Source organism: Bufo gargarizans, chromosome 4 (genome assembly GCF_014858855.1).
Source record: "Bufo gargarizans isolate SCDJY-AF-19 chromosome 4, ASM1485885v1, whole genome shotgun sequence".
Taxonomy (NCBI): Eukaryota; Metazoa; Chordata; class Amphibia; order Anura; family Bufonidae; genus Bufo; species Bufo gargarizans.
Genome location: NC_058083.1, coordinates 37,962,100 through 37,984,911, shown reverse-complemented (window position 1 = coordinate 37,984,911; position 22,812 = coordinate 37,962,100). Strand labels below are relative to the sequence as shown.

The window sequence follows — 22,812 nt, the reverse complement described above, 5'->3', positions numbered from 1 at the left end:
CAAGGACCAGTTTCATGCAAGACAATTTTCCCAAGGAATGGGAGGGGGCGGGGCTTAGGGGTGGGGGGGCTGACTGATTCACGTGCATAACAAAGCACAAGGTGCATATTAAAATATATAACACTATATAACGACTATATAAACTGACTATGGTCTCTGCTGCACTGGTCTCTGCTGCACTGGTCTCTGCTGCACTGTACCGGATTTTTCGCCCTATAAGATGCACCTAGTTTTAGAGGAGAACAATAAGAACAAAATATTTTTCATTACACCTCAGGTCAGACCAGCAATCAGACCCCCAATGTTAATCAGACCTCAGATCAGACCCCCAATGGCTCAGATAAACCCCCAAACTTTTAGCCATCTATCAGCCCCCAATGTCAGCCATAAACCCCCCCAATGTCAGCCATAAGCCCCCCATTAGCCCCTCATGTCAGCCATAAGCCCCCCATTAGCCCCTCATGTCAGCGTTAACCCCCCATTAGCCCCTCATATCAGCCATAAGCCCCCCATTAGCCCCTCATGTCAGCCATAAGCCCCCCATTAGCCCCTCATGTCAGCCATAAGCCCCCCATTAGCCCCTCTTGTCAGCTATAAGCCCCCCATTAACCCCTCATGTCTGCCCCATGTCCCTCAGGTCAGCCATCAGCCCCCAGTGCAAATAAAATAAAATAAAAAAAACACTTACCTCTCCTGCTCCTAGTCACCATCGCGATCCTCTTCATTCTGCTGTCGGCTGGCTGTGTATAGCGGCGCACAGTGTGAGGTCACAGAGAGACCTCACGCTGTGCGCAGCCCTGCACAGCCGATAGCCGAGCCGTGGACCAGGAAGTGGTGAGTACAGATCCTTCACCGCTTCCTGGTCCTTCTGTACTAATGAAGCGCTTCCATAATGGAAGCGCTTCATTAGTACAGCGTTAAAGACTGCCCTGATCGCCGCGGCCCGGCAAACCATTCTCCAGGGCCCGGTCCTGGGCCGCGGCCCGGCGGTTGGGGACCGCTGATCCAGACTGTCCACAGTACTGTATAGAGAAATTATATGAAAACATATATTACATTATGGCAAAATAACATTACAAAACACCAAAAGCTTTTTGGGAAACATAGTGCTCTAAGTCTACAATAAGGTAAGCCGAAATAGATCACATAAGTTTCCAAAATCTTCAGGTTTTCCATAAACATTTAAGGACACATTACATAATCAAACCTTTGAAGGACTGTTGCTTTGTTATAGGCCAAAACAAATTTACAAATACCGTAGTTGGTTATTTTGAGCTGTCCAACACCAAAACATTCACACACATTTCGGAGCTAACCAAGTGCTGATATTCTGACCTTCTATATCTGCTCTGCTCAACCTGTGGCCCTCCAGCTATTGCTAAACTCCAACTCCCATCATTCTCAGATAACCTTCTGTTTTATGTGATGTAAATAAACACAGCATGCAAGATTACTGCACAGGAGCTATGTTGGTAACATAACATAAAGAAAGGAGCAACTGCCACAAACGGAAAACAGGAAACAGGAAGTAGTGCACCAACATAACATCCATAATATGTACGTTTTGAAGAGAGATAACAATAACGCATTTGATACTCTATAGGTGGTTTTGAACATCTGCCACTACGGGTGATGACTGGTTCTTGTAGACAGAGTCTATTAGCCCTCTAGGTAGTTACTGGGCTCTTATCACCTCCTACTGGCATGTCCTGCACGTGGCTGCTGGTAGATGTACTAGCTTGCTCAGGATTGCCAGTACCATTGGTCTGTGGCCCCACCTCTGTACATTCCTCACAGTCAATGGGCACATGTGTCCCTGTTATACCAAGCGAGACTGACTTATCAATGAGATATTGTGACGTAGGTTTTTCTGCCACTCGTAAATCCACACGATTGCGACGAAAGAGAGTTCCGGCAACGTCCACTAGATACTAGCGTGGTGCAACTTTTTTCAAACAAGTACCCATTCTCCAACAACCTGTTCGATCCCCAGGTAAGGGTTTCATATGGATTTGTTCTCCAATAATCAACTCTGGCAGATCCCTGGCCGATGTATCATATTGAGCCTTTGACATTTGTCTCTTAAACTTTAACTTTTCTGTAACACCTTGTACCACACAAGGTTCCAGAAGCTTATTCGCTGCCGGTAAGGAAGTCTTTAGCCTCCTTGACATCAGTCTTTTGTGCCGGACTACTGTCCATGCCTTCAGTTGGAGTGTTTCTCCAATGCAAAATGGCCTTCCATGAGTCTTTACCATCACTGTGTGCTCTCTTGCATAAGTTCTTAACAATCTTTACAGCTGCTTCAGCTTTGCCATTTGCCTATTGGTGACGTGGTGACGAAGTAATGTGCTCAAACTCCTATTACATCGCAAAGCTTCTAAATTGCAAGATTGAAAACTGAGGGCCATTATCAGAGATCACTTTATCATAACGGGCAAACTAAGCCTTGCACCGCTTAATTACTGACAAAATCTTTGATTTTACCTTGCATGCTAGGCCAGTAAAGAATATTACGAGCTTGTCTGTAGCATGCTTCATCTCCAATGTGGCTAAAGTGTATTTGTGATAACATCTCCGCTTTCAGTGAATTAGGCACTATTACCCTTGGGCCTTTGAATAAGATATCATTTTGTACGCTGATCTCATCCCTGAAGGACCAATATTCCCTTAGAGTTACAGAAATTGCTACTGTAACACCCCAGAGTTGTGTTACGAAACTCTTCTACCCCGCTACAATCTGTTAAGAGCTTTCACCTTGTCATCCGATATGATTTTACATGATGTCATTCACAAATGTGCATAAACCCTGTTAAATGTAAATTATTGTTGCAATTTTCCATGTTCACTAGCAAGTGGCAGCAATGGCTTGGTAAGGAGCTAGTTACAGTTTAGTATATCTAAGCTGGAATCTTTCATTCCAGCTTAGCTCCCCTCCTGTGAGCAGAGTGGGCTGTGCCCACATCCTTCAGTTTGGGTGGAGAAGGAAGTTAGAGCAGAGTGTGTTGGGGAAGGCTGTGTGTTAGTCTTTAGTAGTCCTCCTGCATAGGGAACAAAGCCAGGATCTTGTCTCAGCTGAGACATTGATCACAACCCCCAGTTTAAGCCCTGCAGCCTCGTCTGGATGACACAAGCAAGCAGACGACCTCCAGTTCCAGGAAGAAAGCATTCCCTGCGAATATAACTGTGAGTAAAGTCCAGAGACCCAGGAGAAGCCATATTCCTCCTCAGCTAGTCAGTCCCCATAAAGCAGAAGATATAAGGAAAGTGCAGAAGCCAAATTCCTGCCACAGTTTTAGAGCTAACAAGCAGACATCCTTTCCTGCAAGCTCCAGGTTGATAAGGCAGAAGATAAATTCCTGCCAACCATTGCTGAAAACCTGCTGGGACCTAAGACCAAAGCTGTACATTTCTTGGATGAAAGTTATCTTCATTAAAGACAAGTTTGAACTTTACCAAAGGTCTGGATCTCAATTTCTGCTGAAAAATCCCTCTATTACTCCTACTATCACTACACTCAATTTATTGCAAGTGGGCCAGGAGCCAGGAGTCGGGCCGTATCCAGGTAGGAGACACAGTTGACACCATTACCATCACCATACAGAGACATTATAGGAAATCACACCACTCTGGCATTCCTAACCTGGGACCTGCATTATAATACCTTGGGAGTGATGGTACCCTGCACACGCTGCAATTGGCGTCATGAACAACTGCAAAACAAAGACTATATATCTACACCTGATTGCATAATTTGGCATCAGTGTGCAAACCCCGTATCCTGCTCATTGCACTACTTTATAATCTGGCCATCCACTCAAGACAACAGATTTCAGAGCTTGTAACCTTGCGTCACCGTCAGTATGTTGTATGAGTTGCCACAGACGCTGAGCAGTGACATTAAGATAGTTCTGCTTGATTGATCTCTGCAAAAAAAAATTGTTCCTGTTGCAGCTGACAAATTGTTTGACGCTCGTGCTCACCTCCAGGTGCCACATTATCCAACGTAGCTCTGCTCAAAGCATCGCTGATATACATTTCATTTCCTGGCTTATAGACAACATTGAGGTTGTAATGCTGCAATGTAAGCATCATGCTCTGCAAACGCTTGGGAGCACACAAAAGGGGCTTCTTGAATATGGCTATGAGAGGTTTGTGGTCAGTCTCAGCTGTAATGGAGTCCCACCCATAGAGATAATGATGGAAGAGTTGACATGCAAATACAATACTTAAACATTCCTTCTCAATCTGAGCATAGTTTTGCTCAGCTGGTGAAAGAGCTCTGGGCGCATATTCAACTGGTTGACCTCCCTGCAAAAGACAAACCAGGCCATTTTTGCTAGAGTCCCTTTGTATGGCAACAGGTTTAGTGACATTAGGAAATATAAAATATTAAATATTGTGACGCACAGGATGAACCTGAGATCAAATGAGGTGCTCTCAGTAAAGTAGATTCACCCTATCTACTCAATAAAGTAGCAATATAAACAAAAAGCACTGGGCACTCTCTGATATGTGAAATCTCGACCAATACTGAATTTATTAAATATACTAAGTGCTACCCTATAGTGAAGGGTACTGGGCACAATAAAGATAATAAATCGATAATAATCGATAATAAAATCGCTGAATAAAACAAAGTGCCTATGCTGATTTTCAAACCATAAATGCAACAGCATACACATTAGCAGCACTCATAGGTGTGGAATGTTAAACCTTTGAATCTGAAGGATCGATGTTTGTTCGATCAAGATTTATAGCATAAAGATGAAATTCTTAATCCCATATGAATCGCTTTAGAAGAACAAGGTTAGTCACTGGGAACTCAATTTCATATACAGCTTGTGGTAAGCTATTCCCCAACAAAACGTCCTAGCGGCATCCCGCTATGTTAAAATCTCAGCGGCGTCCCGCTGAAACAATAAGCTGTGTGTTCCCAACACACATGAGCCGGCATAAAAAATCGAACAGTCTTACCATTCGATGAAGCGAATGCCCATAAGTTGCTCTCGACGTTGGTCTTTCAGTAAAATCGACCATAGTCTTACGAGTTTTACAAATTTCTTCCATCTGGATCCCCACGCCGGCGGCTTGTTTGCACGTGAACCTCGATAGTTGTGCACGGTCTTTAATTCAACAAGCTTTGAGTCACCTATTGCGCGGCAGACGGTATTAGACGGGCAGTTTCATATAATATTACTTCATCGCACTTGGCAAGAGATCCTTTGGGGGGTTTGAACCAGATGCGTTTCGGGGTAGTAAATAACCCCTTTCTCAGTGGTCCAGACAAAATAAATTTGTGGCAGTGTGTGTTGTGGCTGTGCGGACTGTATGGAGGTACATGCTTGGCTCAAATAGCCACCTGCGTGTAGGTGAGATTGAGTTGTGGAGTGGCATTATCCCTTGGAGTCAAGCTCTAGTCATGGTGCAGGACGGTAGTTGGGTGGGCACAATTTGATGCCCCATTCCTGGTACGTGACAGGATTAAAGAGGAAACCTAGAGAGCCTCCAGGATAAGATCTTAAGGTTTAGCCTAAATTCAAATCCATTGATTGGCACAGTGGTCCCACAACCATTGCCCATAACAAAAACATTGCATCTCATGATACTTCTGTATATTAAGCACTATAGTTTTCTATCTGTTTACACTTCTTTTGTTGTATGTTAGTCAGTAAAAAAATCTACGAGCAGCCACAAAGAAAGTAGAGGCAGGCAAGGTCAGAGATTATGCAATTCTATGATGCCTGGGTGACTCTGTGACTAAATAATAGCTTCATAGCTGCTACAAGTAGTGCTTTGCCCAGCTATAGGAGGATGTAGAGGTCATAACTGGCCCACAAAGGAAAAAAAATACAGCAGACAATAATACATCAGGAATAATTCTCAAGTGAATACCCTCCTTCATCTAAATAGACTAAAAATTATGTGCTGATTAAAGGGGGGTTGTCCAGGATCAGGAAAACATGACTGCCTTCTTCTAGAAAGGGTGCCACCCTGACCATGGGTTGTATCTGGTATTACAGCTCCATGATGCTGCCACACCCATCTGTGGACAATTGTGGTACTGTATCTACAAGAAAGCAGTCATGTTTTCTTAATCCTGGAGCAAACTGCTAATAAATTTTTTAAAAATATATAAATAGTATTGAATTATGGGTGGCGACACACAGTATAGACAGCTTGTCACAGAGTATCGAACATCATTATTATTATTATAATATATATTTTTTTTTGAAGCTTGTCACCTCATGTCATGGAAATGTTGAGCCAAGAACAAAAGTAAGGAAGGACACATTGTATTTCATAATTTGTGTATTACCTCCAGAAATGATTTATGAGGTTTTGACATGTTCAGCATGAGAACATTTCCAATGATCGGTAGAGGCTTTGGTCCAGGTGGGAATTTTTTGTATTTTTCTTGATTCTGGTTCTTAAAAGCAACAACCAAAAATAAGATGACAGTGATCCAGAGCAGAACTGTGATTAGGTCCATGGTGAATGGGAATTCTGAAAATCCTAGAAAAAAAAGACAGGACAGGAGGCTTTTAGATATCTTGCAATAATAATGTTGATGACCTATCCTCAGGACACAGACTTGTTTCTGCTCATCCATCAGGCTGCACATTACTGGGGTTGTCCATTGTTTACTATTGATGACCTATCCTCACTATAGGTAATCGATATCAGATCAACCAGGGTTCGACACCTGGCACCCCTGCTGATCAGCTATTTGAAGAGGAAGTGAAGCTCCATGCGAGCACTGCTTCCTCTTCACTACGCTACTCATTGTCTCCTGTGGAGTCACGGTGTAGTGTAATTACAAGTACTTGCTCCATTGAAGTGAACAGAGCGAGTAGTTGTCATTACACTGCAATGCTGAAACGTCCGAGATGATGGGCAGTGTAATGAGCAGGAAGCAGCACGTGCATGGAGCACCGCCTGTTCTTCAAACAGCTGATCGGTGGGGGTGCCAGATCACCGCTGATCAGATGTGGATGACCTATCTTGATTAGAGATGAGCGAATTTTTGAAAAATTTCATTTGGCTGGTTTTCCTGACTGCAGAGAGCCTGTATAGTAATGAAGAACACTGTGCCTTGCAGTAACACGCATAGGGAGTCTGCTGTGGTAGTGAAACAATACTGTGAGTCAGTATGACATGCACATGACAGGTGTCACTCTTAGAATCACTGCATACTTCACTTATTTGGGCAGTTATAGGGCCAAAACTGACCAAATAACTCAAGTATGAACTCAGCCTTACAGGTCGTTGTTAGCGTCAAGAAGAAGTGCACTCCTTTTACACCGTCTTCAGCTGATTCCACATAGATATCTACAGAACCTGTTCTATTAAACGTTTACAGAAGTAGACCCCCCCCCCCCCGACAGAGTGGGGAGGGTGTCAGCAGTAAGTTTGTGTTGACATCACTGATTATTTTTCCCTTTCTCTGATCCGTCAGAACAATAACCCCCAAAAAATAGATCCTGATCCAATTCTGATTGGATCATACAGGCCTTACAGCTGCTACACAGAGAGGATCCACTGTGTGTCTCATTTTTCCTTCCTTCTGACAGATCAGAAGAAGGGTTAAATAAATAGTGATGTCATCCAGGCCAAAAAGGCAAAATAGTGGCCCAGTTATAGAGTGGGGAGGGTGGCAGAACAGCATAAGGAGACCACAGAGTGGCCCAATTACATAGTGTGGAGGTGGCAGCTGCAGCATGAGGAGGCCACATAGTGGCAAGGTGACAAAGTGTTGAGGTAGCAGTAGCAGCATGAGGAGGCCACAGAGTGGCACAATGACAGAGTGTGGAGGTGGCAGCAGCCGCATGAGTAGGCCACAGAGTGCAAGGTGACATAGTGTGGAGGTGGCAGCAGCATGAGGAGACCACAGAGTGACAAGGTGACATAGTGAGGACGTGGCAGCAGCTGTAGCATGAGGAGACCACAGAGTGACCCGCTGACAGGATGGGGTGTTGGGTGGCTCTAACAGTACCTGCTGACAATGGTGGGTGTAAGAAGGAGCACTTGGCATCAGGTGGGTGGCAGCATTAGAATTGTAGCTGAGGCAGGTAGTCAGAAGAAACCGTTCTCTTTTGTCTAGGTTTGGGTAAGGCAGCATGAACAATCTAATCTGATGCATCAGGCAATGGTGGGTGGAAATCCTGGCTGATCCACCAGGTCCACTATTTCCAGGGCATTTCCAGAAGAGACCTGGCCGATCCAGAGCTTGAGAGGGGGTGGCAGCGCCCTCCAGAATATGTCAGCCAATAGTCTATCCAGCATAGCCATGGGACTCAGCACATCAGGCTGTAGCCACTTTTGCAAAAGGTGAAGTTAGTTACAATACTGGGGTCTCACGGGCTCACCCGGCTAAAACCCCTACTGATGTACGCGCTGGGCCCGGACCAACACAAAATTACCCCCAGCCTTGCCAAAATCTCACCTTTTTCTTTCGGGTAGTTGGCTGCTTGATCGTCCGGCAAGTCTAAATATACACGCTGGGACTCTGATGCCAGGAAAGGAGCGATGACCTCAGCCCACTTGTCTTGGGGCAGCTTTTCCCTGGTGGCCACTTTCTTGTACCGTACATCGCCAGGTAGGTTTCGATGTCGTCTTCGGGTGTCATCTTAGGGATCGCTGCACAGACTGCTTTCTCGGCATCGTGGATGCTTGGGCTTGCTCCTGCTGTCTGCAAAGCCATCACGTGTTGTAGCAGCAACTGGTTGGTCTCTTGCTGTTGCTTATTAGCCTCCCGTTGGTGCAGGTTGGTCTCCCGCTGCTGTAGATTAGCTTCCCCAAGGGCCTTCACAACAGCCTCCATTTTGTCGTGGGGTACGGGTTGTAATACCGCTGGTTTGAAGTACGACATACAACCATGCCCAAAAATGCAAACCCAAAAAATATATTGGCATTCATGCTAGCCTCAATGTGCTTGCCCAAATCCTCCACCAAATATGGGGGTTCGCTCTGGTAGTTAGGATTAGCAGGTGCAGCACAGAGGCAAAGTACAAGTTATTGGTTAAAGACATCAGTATTTATCCACACGTGGAAGCAAAAACAAAAATGCAAGTTGCTTGGTGATCGTTCACACACATGAAAAGTTCATATACAAAACAGTCAACTTTTCTCCTGGGTGTTACTTCACACCCTGTTGGAAGTTCTGCTTTGTCAAGTCCAAAGGCAGGCGTTAGGGGTCTGAGCCCTCCATCCCAGCTCAAGCTGTGGATCCCAACACAACCCTAAGATCACAGACCTCACGAGCTTCACTGTCAGAATGAGGTAATCCTCTACACCTGGCAGTGCTGACCCGGCCTGGAACATGGGGAGTAGTCACCCACCCAGCACTTTGACTAATCCCAGTAAGAGCCATCGCGGATCAGCTATTACAGCCATACTAAGTATCAAGGTGTCAAACAGCAACTGCTGCTGACACATAAAAAACAGCTCACTCCACCGAGGCCAGGAACCTCGGTGACACGTATCTATCATCCACAATGATTTCTTGTACCTTCTTACACTACGTAAGCAAGTGAGCATACATCAGGCCATTTGCGCAAGTGACTCGGAGGGACTCCCTGCCTCAATCTCCACTGCATACTGCCATGGCGTGTCTGGGTCATCTGCTTCATCTTCCTAACCTGCCTCTTGCTCTGTCACCTGTGTAGAAAAACCACCTATTTTGCTACACAATGCTTATGCTCCAATGTCCTCCTCCTCCACTAGATCAGCCCCCAGAGGGCTCATGTGACCGTGAGATTTAGGCACCACATATCCAGTCCCCTGACCAGCCAGATTTACCAGCATCTTTCCCAGGATATGAATCAGTGGAATGAAGTTGTTCATCCCGTAGTCCTGACGGCTGACAAATAAAGTGGACTCCTTAAAGGGCACGAGCAAACAGCAGGTGTCATGCATGAGCTGCCACTGGCTAACATCAAAGTTACATAGGGGAGTATTCCTGTCTGCCTGTATCATCAAGAAATCGTGTATGGCCTTTCTCTGTTCATACAGTCGGTCCAACATATGGAGGGTGGAATTCCAATGGGTGGAAATGTTGAATATCAGCCTATGTTGGGGGACACCGTTCTGCCACAGTAGCTCAAAGAGGGTATGCTTGGCAGTGTACGAGTGGCTGAAGTGCATGCAAAGTTTCCTGGCCATTTTTAGGATGTCTTGCAGATGGGTTGAAGACTTCAGGAACCGCTTTACAACCAGATTGAACATGGCACTCCAAGCAGGGAGCATGGCTCAGCCATCCTTGACACAGCGCCGACACCATCTTCTTCCCGTTGTCGGTCACCATGGTTCCGATTTTGAGTTGTCGTGGAAAAAGCCAGGATTCGATTTCTTGATGAAGGACGTGGAACAGTTCCTCCCCTGTGTGACTCCGTTTGCCCAGGCAAACTAGGTGCAGAACAGCTAGACACTGCCCTGCACATGTGGTATGCTGGAGGGGCACTGTGAATCAGTCAGCGCTGCCGTGCACTTTGGAAGACACCGACAGGCTCAAGGACTGGCCCACCTTCTGTTCTAAATATGTTTGCAGGGCTGGTACGGCCCATTTGGCAAAGAAATGACGGCTTGGGACTCTCCACCTCGGCTCGGCACAAGCCTTCAGTTCTCTGAAAGGTGCAGAGTCCACCACTTGGAAAGGGAGGGACTGCAGTACCAGCAACTTGGCCAGAAGCACATTCAGCTTCTGCACTGTTGCATGAGTGCACGCATACTCTTGTCTCATGGCAATCACTTCGGTGATCGATTGCTGACGGAATGACTGACAAGGAGGAGGAGGAGCATCACAACCAGCAGATGATGGGAAGGACAGACAGCTTCCTTCAGCTGAGGTGGTGGAGCCTTGACTGCCTGAAATTGGGTGCGTGCCACTGGGTGATGCAGCAGTTGCTGCGGCAGGCTGGACCACACATTGGAGCAGACCATTGTTCTCCCAGACCATTTTATGGTGATGCTGCACATGTTGACACAGGGCCATGGTGCTAACATTGTCACCCTGGCAATGCTTCACCTTCTGCCCACAGATTCGACCCACCTCCCCCGGCCGCTTAACAAAAAACTGCCACAACGCCGAGTAGGTGATTTTCCCCTAACACTCCGCACTGACTGACTGCTACCGCCACTGCCTCCGTGAACCCCTGCACCACTACTTTCCAGGCCAGTAGGCTCCTGGGGAGCAGATGATCTACCCCGGGCACGTTTGGCTCCTGACCTCACACTGCTTCCACCCTGTGGACTCCCGGTCATGCTACCAACTTGCTGGCTCCGCCGCTGCATCATGCGCACCCTGCCACCCTCTTCTCCCAATGATGAGGAAGCCCCTTCATCACCTGGCTCCCAATTGTGATAGGCTACATCATCATCGAGTACTGTCTGTACATCACTGATGTCCTCCTCATTGGTCTCTGAGCCAGGAGCCTGACCACTCGCAACACCAACTCCCACACCACTCACCTTCACTACATGCCAAAAAAGGCTGTAATTTTCTCACTTCACCACACAATGGCTAATAAGCCCCCCCCCCCCCCTAATACACAACAAAAAATGGTTCAGAACATATAACTGCGTCCGTGAACGGCAAATATATATTCTTTTGCCACAAATACACTCCAAAAAGGGCTGTCATTTTCTCACTTCACCACACAACTGCTAATAAGCCCCTTCCCCCCCCCACTAATACACAACAAATAAAGGATTTAGAACATATATACAGTCATGTGAAAAAATTAGGACACCCTTTGAAAGCATGTGGTTTTTTGTAACATTTTTAATAAAAGGTTATTTCATCTCCGTTTCAACAATACAGAGAGATTAAAGTAATCCGACTAAACAAAGAAAACTGAAGAAAAGTCTTTTCAAGATCTTCTGTAAATGTCATTCTACAAAAATGCCTATTCTAACTGAGGAAAAAGATAGGACACCCTTGCCCCTAATAGCGAGTGTTACCTCCTTTGGCTGAAATAACTGCAGTGAGACGGTTCTTTTAGCCATCTACCAGTCTTCGACATCGGTCTGAGGAAATTTTACCCCACTCCTCAATGCAGAACTTTTTCAGCTGTGAGATGTTTGAGGGGTTTCTTGCACGTACAGCCCTTTTCAAGTCACCCCACAGCATCTCAATGGGATTCAAATCTGGACTTTGACTTGGCCATTCCAGGACTCTCCATTTCTTCTTTTTCAGCCAATCTTTGGTTGATTTACTAGTATGTTTTGGGTCATTGTCATGTTGCATGGTCCAGTTCCGCTTCAGCTTTAATTTTCTAACTGATGGTCTCACATGTTCTTCAAGCACCTTCTGATACACAGTAGAATTCATCGTGGATTCTATGATGGTGAGCTGACCAGGTCCTGCTGCAGCAAAGCAGCCCCAAACCATGACACTTCCACCTCCATGCTTCACAGTTGGTATGAGGTTCTTTTCTTGGAATGCTGTGTTTGGTTTACGCCAAACATGTCCTCTGCTGTTGTGTCCAAATAATTCAATTTTGGACTCATCTGTCCAAAGAACATTATTCCAGAAGTCCTGGTCTTTGTCAACTTTATCTCTGGCAAATGTCAGTCTGGCCTCGATGTTTCTCTTGGAAAGCAAAGGTTTCCTCCTTGCACACCTCCCATGCAAGTTAAACTTGTACAGTCTCTTTCTGATTGTAGAGGCATGTACTTCTACATCAACAGTAGCCAGAGCCTGCTGTAGTTCTCGAGATGACACTTTAGGGTTTTTGGAGACCTCTTTTAGCATCTTGCGGTCTGCTCTTGGGGTGAACTTGCTGGGGCGACCAGTCCTGGGCATGTTGGCAGTTGTTTTGAAAGCCCTCCACTTGTAGACTATCTTCCGGACAGTGGAATGGCTGATTTCAAAATCTTTTGAGATCTTTTTAAATCCCTTCCCAGACTCATAGGCTGCTACAATCTTTTTTCTGAAGTCCTCTGACAGCTCTTTTGCTCTCACCATGGTGCTCACTCTCACTTCAACAGTCAGGAGCACACCAAACTAAATGTCTGAGGTTTAAATAGGGCAAGCCTCATTCAACATGCAGAGTAACGATCTACTAATTATGTGCACCTGGTGTGATATACCTGTGTGAGATCTGAGCCAATTTAAGAGGGAATACATGTGAGGGTGTCCTATCTTTTTCCTCAGTTAGAATAGGCATTTTTGTAGAATGACATTTACAGAAGATCTTGAAAAGACTTTTCTTCAGTTTTCTTTGTTTAGTCGGATTACTTTAATCTCTCTGTATTGTTGAAACGGAGATGAAATAACCTTTTATTAAAAATGTTACAAAAAACCACATGCTTTCAAAGGGTGTCCTAATTTTTTCACATGACTGTATAACTGTATCGCACAAGGGCTAATAAGACCCCAAGAACAAGAACGGTTTGCTGGAATTACAGAGGTATCTTCTATCAGCAAACCTGAAATGAGCAGCAGTATAATGGCAATTTGGATCCACAGTCAGTGCGGTAAGGTGTAATAGGATTGTTCCTATTACCCAGGCTGTAAACAACCCTAATTAACCCTGTTCTGCTTCAATACTGTGGAATAATTCCTCCCTATCCTTTCCCTACACTTCTAAAGCTCTTTCCCTGAATTTCTATTCAGCAAAATATACGTTTTCAAGTCTTTCCTAGCACTTTCCCTAGCTCCTGCTGACATCTCTCCCTGCACTAAGCACACTGGAAAATGGCAGAATCCAAGATGGCTGAGGCTATTTATAGGGCTGTGACATCACAGGTACTGGCTGCTGATTGGCTGCAAATGCATGTCAGCTTAGTTTCGCTCATCTCTAATCCTGATGATAGGTTATCAATATTAATAGGCTGCACAACCCATTTAAGTGGCAGAAGGAGCTATTGGCCCCTTCAGACATCAAGGATAGGGTGGGAATGCTATGTCTTCACTCCCTATACCTAGTGCCCTGCCTTGAATTCTATTAAAGGGAGTCTGTCAGCAGGCTCACAAGTGCACAGGGGCGGCGTTACTCTCTTAGGTGCCCTGCTTGCTCAGCCTTTTCATTGCGTCCCCCCCCGCCCCTTCCTACCCTCCGCCCCCATCCTTTCCCTTTGACCGCCTTTCTCATAGCTTGTAATTCCGTCGAGATCCCGCGCCTGCGCACTCCGTCCGTCGGCCGGCGCATGCGCACTGCGATGCCCATTCCTTGTATGGCAGTAACTATTGCACATGCGCCGGCTAACAACGCGAAAACACAACAAACGAGACAGTCCATCGCCGCATGCGCATAAATTGCTGTGATGCCGTGCAAGGAATGGGCATCGCAGTGTGCATGCGCCGGCCGACGGACAGAGTGCGCAGGCGCGGGATCTCGACAGAATTACAAGCTTTGAGAAAGGCGGTCAGAGGGAAAGGATGGGTGGGCGGAGGGTAGGAAGGGGCGAGGGGACGCAATGAAAAGGCTGAGCAAGCAGGGCACCAAAGAGAGCAACGCCGCCCCTGGGCACTTGCGAGCCCTCATTTGCATATCTTATAAAGATCATTTTTGATGGATTTATAAGAGCACGAAAGATGCCAGAGGTAACGTTTTGATTAACTGTAAGCATGCTAGAGAGCAGTGGGAAAGGTTAAAAAAGTGAAATGCTGGGTACAGACTCCCTATAAAGTATTATAATATTATACCAGACACAGACATTAAAGGGCCCCTGTGCAAGAACATTGTAGCTCATCATATAGTACCCTCATAGGTCCAGAAATTCTCCTGTAATTGGGAGATAATTGGGAGGTAAACCACTACCCATGTATTTTAATAAGAAGTTTATAGTCGCTTTCATTGTTGTAGTGGGCCCCTTACCTACTGGGCCCCTGTGCATCTGCACATTGGTATTTTACTACATCATTTAATCAATGAAAGCAAAGTTTGATTTTTAAAAGTCTAAGAATTTGGAGGAAACTTATCAAGTCCTGCAGTCCAGAATTCGGACTTTAAAAAACCTCAAGATAGGACTTTGAGATGTTTTGAGCTTACTTGCTCAAACATATAGCATATTTACTTTTCTCAGTCCAGTTTTGAAAAGTGGGGGGTAAAATGGACGTGGTTAGCCTGTCAAACTGATTTATGCCAGATTTACCGACTATAACTTTTAAAAAACTCCCAAAAAATTGTTGCAATCTTGCTCCAAAAGGCAGCTAGCATACAAAATGGAATAACATCTCTATAATTGTTAACCTTAAAAGGGTTGTTTAACTTTGTGGACGTTTTCTACAGATCCCACAGTGGTAGTCATACTTGCCTCATTCCTGCTGCTGGGTTCCGACCCCATTGCTGTTCCGCTGGCTCAGCATCAACATCCAGTTTGACACTGGACATGTGTAGCCAATGACTGGCCACAGCACTTATGTGTCACTCATGCATCATGTGACTCAGTGATGACACATGGGTGATATGTCACCTCTGCGGCCATTCACAAAATGCAGCATTTAAACCAGATTTTGACTATGAGACCTGGAACCTGCAGAGCCAGGGAGGGAGTGATGGAGCCGCAACCCAGCAGCAGGGATCAGGTATGTATGGTCACAACCACGGGTCCAGCCAAGCTGTGTGTTCTGTAGAAAAGGTCCACAAAGGGGAACAACCCCTTTAAAGATGCACTGTCACGGTGGGGTGGAGTGTGCGCAGCCCTAAGCTCCACCCACATCTCTGTCCATGCCTACTTGCACGTTCCGCCCTAGGTGACGAGATACAACTAGACGGCGGTCCCTAAACTGAGTACGTGCAGGGCCTTAAAGGTAATAATACAATACGGGAGAAAACAACAAACAAAGTGACAGGCAGGCACGGGGGGGGGGGGGGGGTAGAAAATACAACAAGGTAAATACGAGCCAAGGTCAGTAGCCAGGAGGTCACATAAATACAAAAGGAGGACGCAAGGTCGAGGTCACAAACAAAGCCGAGGTCAGAAGCCAGGAGGTAATGGCAATACCAGGGAGGATTCAAAGTCAAGGTCAGAAAGCAAAGTCGAGATCAAATCACACAAGCTCACAATACAGAATACGCTAGTGAAGGAAGGAAGACCAATCACAGGCAACCTGTGGCATCAGGCGGCCTGTTTAAATAGCCCTGGGTGGTGAGTCACGTGACTCACAATACACAGCCTAACACAACCGAGCACAGATGTTCATTATCGGCGCTCAGCTCTCCTGCTGCTCGTCTGCTGCCATGGAGACGAGAACGCAGGCTACATCATCGCCCCTTTCCATGCGCAGGGCGTCGGCGGCGCTCCGAAGGAAGCACGCGTCGCCGGCCCCTCGTTACATGCACCAAATTTATCAAACATCCTGTAAATATGATTAATCGGACCCTATTTACAGCAAAAGAGACCCATGCAAGCCTGACTTAAAAAATTCCCCTGATGATAAATCTCCTACTTTGTGTCTTACTCTGTTCAGCTCAGAAGATCAATCCTCTGGTGGAGTCTCTAATCTTCTGTCATTCAGGGTTGAATCCTGGGCTTTTAAGCTCTTGGACAATAATTAAACCATAGGATTACAACACGAGTAGATACTTAACTTGTGGAGAACCTCCTCCGCCCCACAATAAACTCCACGAAACACACAAAGTAATGTATTGGGAATCTACAGTAATATTTCACTGTTATTATGTAGGTTAACTCTTTTAGTTTTTGCCTCTCCACATTCTGGCAGTTATGATTTTTAGATTTCCCGCTGATATAGATATAGCAGGAGTTGCGGGATATGTATTTTTTATGGTCCAATTTTAATGTTAGTGTTAAACTTTTTTTTCTTTTTTTAAGTGCAGGTGCAAAAAATCCACCAATTTTACATTAATTAAATAAAAAAGAGGAAAAAATTGAGAACGTTGCATTTCAAAAATGTGTTTACTCTTGCTTATACTTATGCTTTTACTTTCTTACTTTATAACTGTTTTAATTTCAAAGATTTGTATTGTTTTTCAATATAGCAGTTACAAGATCAAGTGATTATGTGGCTGGAGGCATATTAGATGGTCAATGGATATCAATTTTACTGCAGGACAGTGGACTTATTCATTCACCGTACAGAAAAGAACAATAATAATGTGGCTGGAGGTACATTAGGCGGTCACTGTATAACAATTTTACTGTTGGCCAGTTAGATTACAGGCCCCAAAAATTATGCATTCACCATACAGAAAAGATCAAGTGATTATTTGGCTGGAGGTATATTAGACGGTCAATGGATATCAATTTTACTGCAGGCCAGTGGAGTACAGGCCCCAAAAATTAATAATTCACCGTACAGAAATGAACAAGTGATTATGTGGTTGGAGGTACAAATATTAGATGGTCATTGTATATCAATTTTACTGCAGGCCTTTACAAATACATGTCAAATACATATGTTTAAAAGAACTAAAAATATAAAATTGGATTGAAAACAAAATCCCCCCTCTTGAAAAAAAAACAAAATGATAACAGTTGAAATTCGATAACATGTGGTCATCACAGGTGTTAAATTACTCTGAGGCCCCAAACATTAGGCATTTACTGGACAGAAAAGGCCTTATATTTATAGGCCTGTATTTACATAAGACAGGGACAATTATTTGTTCTGGGTGGTGGCGGATATGTTTGGGCTGGCATGAGAAGATTCAATTAAACGTGGTCGTCACAGGTGTTGAATTCCTCCGAGATCCATTCCTCATTCATTTTTATAAATGTGAGCTAGGCGAGTGCGCTTATCGTTCAAGATCCCCCCCTGCTGCGCTGAATGTCCTTTCGGACAGGACACTCGACGAGGGGCAAGCCAAGAGTTCCATGGCAAATTGTCCTAGCTCTGGCCACAGGTCAAGCCTGCACATCCAGTAGTCAAGGGGTTCCTAGCTTTTCAGAGTTTGGTCTAGGCATTTCCTGAGACTGGATCCAGAGGACGGTTGTCAATGGGATGGGTGCAAGAATGATCTCATATCCGAAGTGACCAACACAACTTCAAACCGCCCTCTTCTTGCATGCGCTGAAGGATTGGTACCCACAACTGTTTCTCTGTGGGTGGGAATTCCTCTCTCAGCGCCCGCAGCAGCAGAATGCAGCATCTCTCAAAGCAATGCCTGAAAACGCTGCATTCTGACAGCCCTCTGTGATGCTGGTAACATGTCTGCCATTTTGCGATTGTACCAGGGGTCTAAGTACGTTGCCACACAGTACTGGTTCTTTCCCTTTATTTTATTTATACGGAGGTCCCTCCTCAAATACTGGAGCATGAAAGCCCTCATTTGCACTAAATTGGAAGCGGTGGAGCAGCCTGACTCCTGCTTATCGCCCAGGAGAATGTTGTCCTCGGTCTCCTCCCCCCATTCACGACAAAAACAGGGATCCCAGAAAAGTTTAAAGCCTGGTCTTCTTGATCCTCCTCCTCTTCCTCCCACCAGGCACCCTCCTCCTCTGACTCCTCTTCAGACTCCTGTTGACTTGTCTCAGATGGAGTAGCCCACCTGGGAATTCATTCAGCATTGCAACTTCCTCATATTCCAGCTCCTGCTCCTCGATGACTTGATCAATGACACGACACAATGCACACTCCAGAAAGAAGGCGTAAGGCACAATGTCACTGATGGTGCCCTGGCTGCGACTGATCAGTTTGGTGATCTCATTAAATGGCTGCAGAAGTCTGCATGCGTCGCACATGAGCAGCCACTGGCACGGTAAAAAAAAAAACAAGCTCCCCAGAACATGTCCTGCCATAGAGTGCGTACCGTCATTAGCGGCAAGTTTCTGCTGGAGCAGCCTATCAGGCACATGCTTGGTGGAGTTCTAGCGTGTCGGGCAGTCACAAATCAGACATCTGAACATCAGCAAGGCGAGCCATGGCTGTGTAAGATCTTTGATGGTCTGCCGCAAGACATCCTGGACCCGGGGTATTTGGCAATGAATAGCTGCACGACTAAGTTCAGGACTTGAGCCATGCATGGCACTTGTGTCATTTTGCCCTGTTTCAGCGTGCTCAGCAGATTGGCACCGTTGTCGCACACCACGTTACCAACTGTCAAGTTGAGCGGGGTTAGCCACTGATCTACCTGTGACCGCAGAGCTGAAAGGAGTGCAGGACCAGTGTGACTCTTGGCTTCCAGGCACAACAGCCGCAGCACAGCATGGCAACTTCTCACCTGGCACGTGAAATAGGTTCTGGGGAGCTGGGGGGGGGGTGCAGCGGAAGAGGCGGTAGCAGTGGAAAACGAGGAGTCAGCCGAGCAGGAGACGGAGGATAGAGTAGGAGGAGGAGAAGAAGAGACAGGCCTGCATGCAATCCGTGGCGGTAAGACCAAATCCACATGGGTGCGATGGGTTGCATGCTTGACAGCCGTCAGTAGGTTTACACAGTGGGCAGTAAAAGTCATGTATCTTGCCTGCCCGTGTTTGCTAGACAACGTGTCTGTGGTCAGATGTATCTTGGCACCAACACTTGCCGCTGAACATGGCCATATATCTCTGGGATGCCCTTCTGGGAGAAATATTTCCTTCAGGGGACCTTCCATTGCGGTGTGCCAAATTTTCTAAAGGCCTCCGAGTCCACCAGTTTATATGGCAGTAGTTGGCGGGCTAGCAGTTCAGACGAGCTGGTGGTCAGCCGTTGGGAAAGAGGGTTATGCGGCGTCATCAACTTTTTACGTTCAAACATTTGGGCCACGGAAGCCTGCCTTTTGCCAGATGAACGTGACGACGGCACGGTGGAAGGTGGAGTGGAGGTCAAATGGGAGGAAAGAGGAGAAGGAGAAGAGGCAGGACGTGGAGTGCAGGTAGTGTGGCTTTGTGGGTTCTTACGGCGTTGCTCCCACTGGGCTCGGTAATGGGGGGCCAGGTACCTTCTTAAGGCGGTTGTCCCTAGGTGAGTGTTGGGCTTACCGTGATTTATGCGTTGACAGCGCAGGCTGAAGATGCGTATTGTCAGCAGCGGACACATTAAAAAAGCTCACACCATGGATCCATGTGCTGGCGTCCTGGGAGCGCCAGATGTGAATGTGCATGGTAAGAGGCTCGCTTAGATACATTTGCAGTCTGCTTTTTGCCTCCTGTGCACTGCGGGTTCTGCCTGCTTCTCCTCCTTCTCCTCCCTATCTGCTGCTCCGTCTCTCCCTCTGAACTCTCCTCCTCTTCCTTTCTTGTGGGCACCCACGTGATGTCCATCGACACGTCATCATCGTCACTTTCACTACCACTGACATAAGAGATCTCAGAGTAGGCAGCAACAGCGGGGATCACCCTTTTTTGGGCTGATGGCTGCGCATCAGTAAGGCCTGGGAATGGATGGAAAAATAATTCCTCTGACTCGAATGGAGGGGCTATGGTGGTGGTGTCTTTGGGGGGTGCACACAGCAGAGAGTGAGGAGGGTGCTGATACAGAGGATGAGGAGGGTGCAGAAGCGAAAGGCTGAGTGAGCCACTCAACCAACTCTGGTGCGTCAATCACACGCACCTTCTCCAACTTACCACTTAGGCTCCGGCTTGGTGCACCTGCCCAACCCCTACCTCCCCTTCAGAATGGCCTGCCTCTTCTTCTGCCTGTCCTTTTCAAAATTACCCTGTGACAAAGTTCCCATAGAAGAGCAGTATTTGTGGAACAGGTATAATGCAGGCCTCAATCAATATTTTGTGGAAGCCGGTATATCAATCCACTCTATCAGTATTTTGTGGAAACAGGTATATAGAACCCCTCAATGAGTACTTGCTGGAAGCCGGTAAATCAAAACCTTTAATCAATATTTGGTGGAAGCCGGTGTATCGCAGGCCTCAATCAATATTTGGTGGAAGCCATTATATCAATACCCTCTATCAGTATTTTGTGGATACAGGTATATAGAACCCAATACTGAGTATTTGGTGGAAGATGGTATATCAAACCCCTTAATCAATATTTGGTGGAAGCTGGTATAGCAATCCCCTCTATCAGTATTTTCTGGAAACAGGTATATAGAACCCAATAATTAGTATTTGCTGGAATATGGTATATCAAACCCCTTAATCAATATTTGGTGGAAGCTGGTATAGCAATCCCCTCTATCAGTATTTTCTGGAAACAGGTATATAGAACCCAATAATTAGTATTTGCTAGAAGCTGGTAAATCAAACCCTGTAATCAATATTTGGTGGAAGCTGGTGTATCGCAGGCCTCAATCAATATTTGGTGGAAGCCGGTATATCAATCCCCTCTATCAGTATTTTGTGTAAACAGGTATATAGTACCTAATAATTAGTATTTGCTGGAAGCTGGTAAATCAAAACCCTTAAAGGGGTAATCCAATCTTATTTATCCTATTTTATTAAATTATATACCACCCCAGTGAGCTTTTTTCAAAATATATTTCATAAAAAAAAAAAACTACTGTTCTCTTTAAATTCTTCTTATTCAAATTCATTGTTGATCTGCACTGCCCATGGATACGGCCACTGCTCGCCGGCCGCATCCATGGGCCGCGCTTGCGCAAAAGAACTGCGGCATCCAGTGGCTGCCTCCATCGCAAGCGCAAACGAGCACGGCTCCGGACGGCCACGCATGCGCAGATCTATATTCCTTTGTGCCGCGTCTGAAACACAACCACGCATGCGCGGTTCCATTCTAAACACGGCACAAATAATTATAGAGCAGCGCATAGGAGGAGGGGAGCTGTCCGGTCTTTCAGAGTTCAGCAGCGCAGCCCGGATCTCCTCAGTGAATGGTGAGGAGATCGGGGCTGCACTGCTGTGTATAACTGTCCCCCCCCCACTTCTTTCGATTTCAGAATGGCCGAGCGGAACCCACCATCAGGAGCTGCGAGGCTGTGTGATGGTTACCATGGCAACCGGACGCCTTCACAGGCATCCGGCTTGCAATGGTATATCTAAGCCTGATCAGGCTCCTGCTAATGGCAGCAGCCTGACCAGGCTTAGTGTCAGTGGCCTAGGGATCACCAAATTCATGTGGCGAGTGCCCCTTTCCCCCAAAAAAATCATTGGTGGCAGCGGCAGTTCCGATCAGAGTCCCAGCAGTGTAATGCTGGGGCTCTGATCGGTTACCATGGCAGCCAGGACGCTAATGAAGTCCTGGCTGCCATGGTGTGCCATCCCTTCCTCCCCGCCATCATTGGTGGCAGCTGCAGTTCCAATTGGAGTGCCAGCAGTGTAATCCTGGGGCTCCGATCGGTTACTATGGCAGCCAGGATGCTACTGAAGTCCTGGCTGACATGTTCAGTCACTCTAAAGCATACTTACATGCGCTGTGGCCGCCGGGCACTTCTTCTTCTTGTAACTCGTCACAGGTCTGTGTGGTGCATTGCTATAAGCATAAGAGGCAGATGAAGGCACAATGGGGCTGATGGAGGCACTTGGGCTGATGGGGGCTGATGGAGGCACAATGGGGCTGATGGAGGCACAATGGGGCTGATGGGGGCTGATGGAAGCACAATGGGGCTGATGGAGGCACAATGGGGGCAGATGGAGGAACAATTGGGGCAGATAGAGGCACAATGGGGCTGATGGAGGCACTTGGGCTGATGGGGGCTGATGGCGGCACAATGGGGCTGGTGAAGGCACAATGGGCTGATGGAGGCACAATAGGGGGAGATGATGGCACAATGGGGCTGATGGAGGCACTATGGGGGCTGTTTGAGGCATATGGGGTCTTATGGGGGCATATGGGGGCTGTTTGAGGCATATGGGGGGCTGATGGATGAATATGGGGGGCTGATGGATGTAGCAGAGCTGAATATGTGGCTGTTCAGCCATAGTTCTAGTGGGAAAGGGAATAGACAGTTGTAGCAGTGCTGTATATGTGGCAGGTCAGCATCAATGCTGGTGGAAGAGAAAAACTGATGT

At 46.4% G+C, this 22,812-nt stretch overlaps 1 protein-coding gene across 2 annotated transcripts in view; it reads right to left on the bottom strand.

Annotated features, from left to right (window-relative positions):
- The window catches only part of LOC122934406 (cytochrome P450 2C14-like), a 66,960-nt gene extending 50,497 nt beyond the window's left edge, over positions 1–16,463 (bottom strand). Inside the window, exons 1-2 of one of the 2 annotated variants that reach the window (XM_044289840.1) lie at positions 16,409–16,463; positions 6,320–6,516 (exon numbers count right to left, since the gene is read on the bottom strand). In XM_044289840.1, coding sequence (XP_044145775.1) covers positions 6,320–6,493 — 174 coding nt within the window. In that variant the 5' untranslated portion in view covers positions 6,494–6,516; positions 16,409–16,463. Of the gene's footprint in view, positions 1–6,319; positions 6,517–16,396 lie in introns of both variants that reach the window. The other variant, XM_044289841.1, reaches the window with a different exon arrangement.
- Between the last annotated feature and the right edge of the window lie 6,349 nt (positions 16,464–22,812).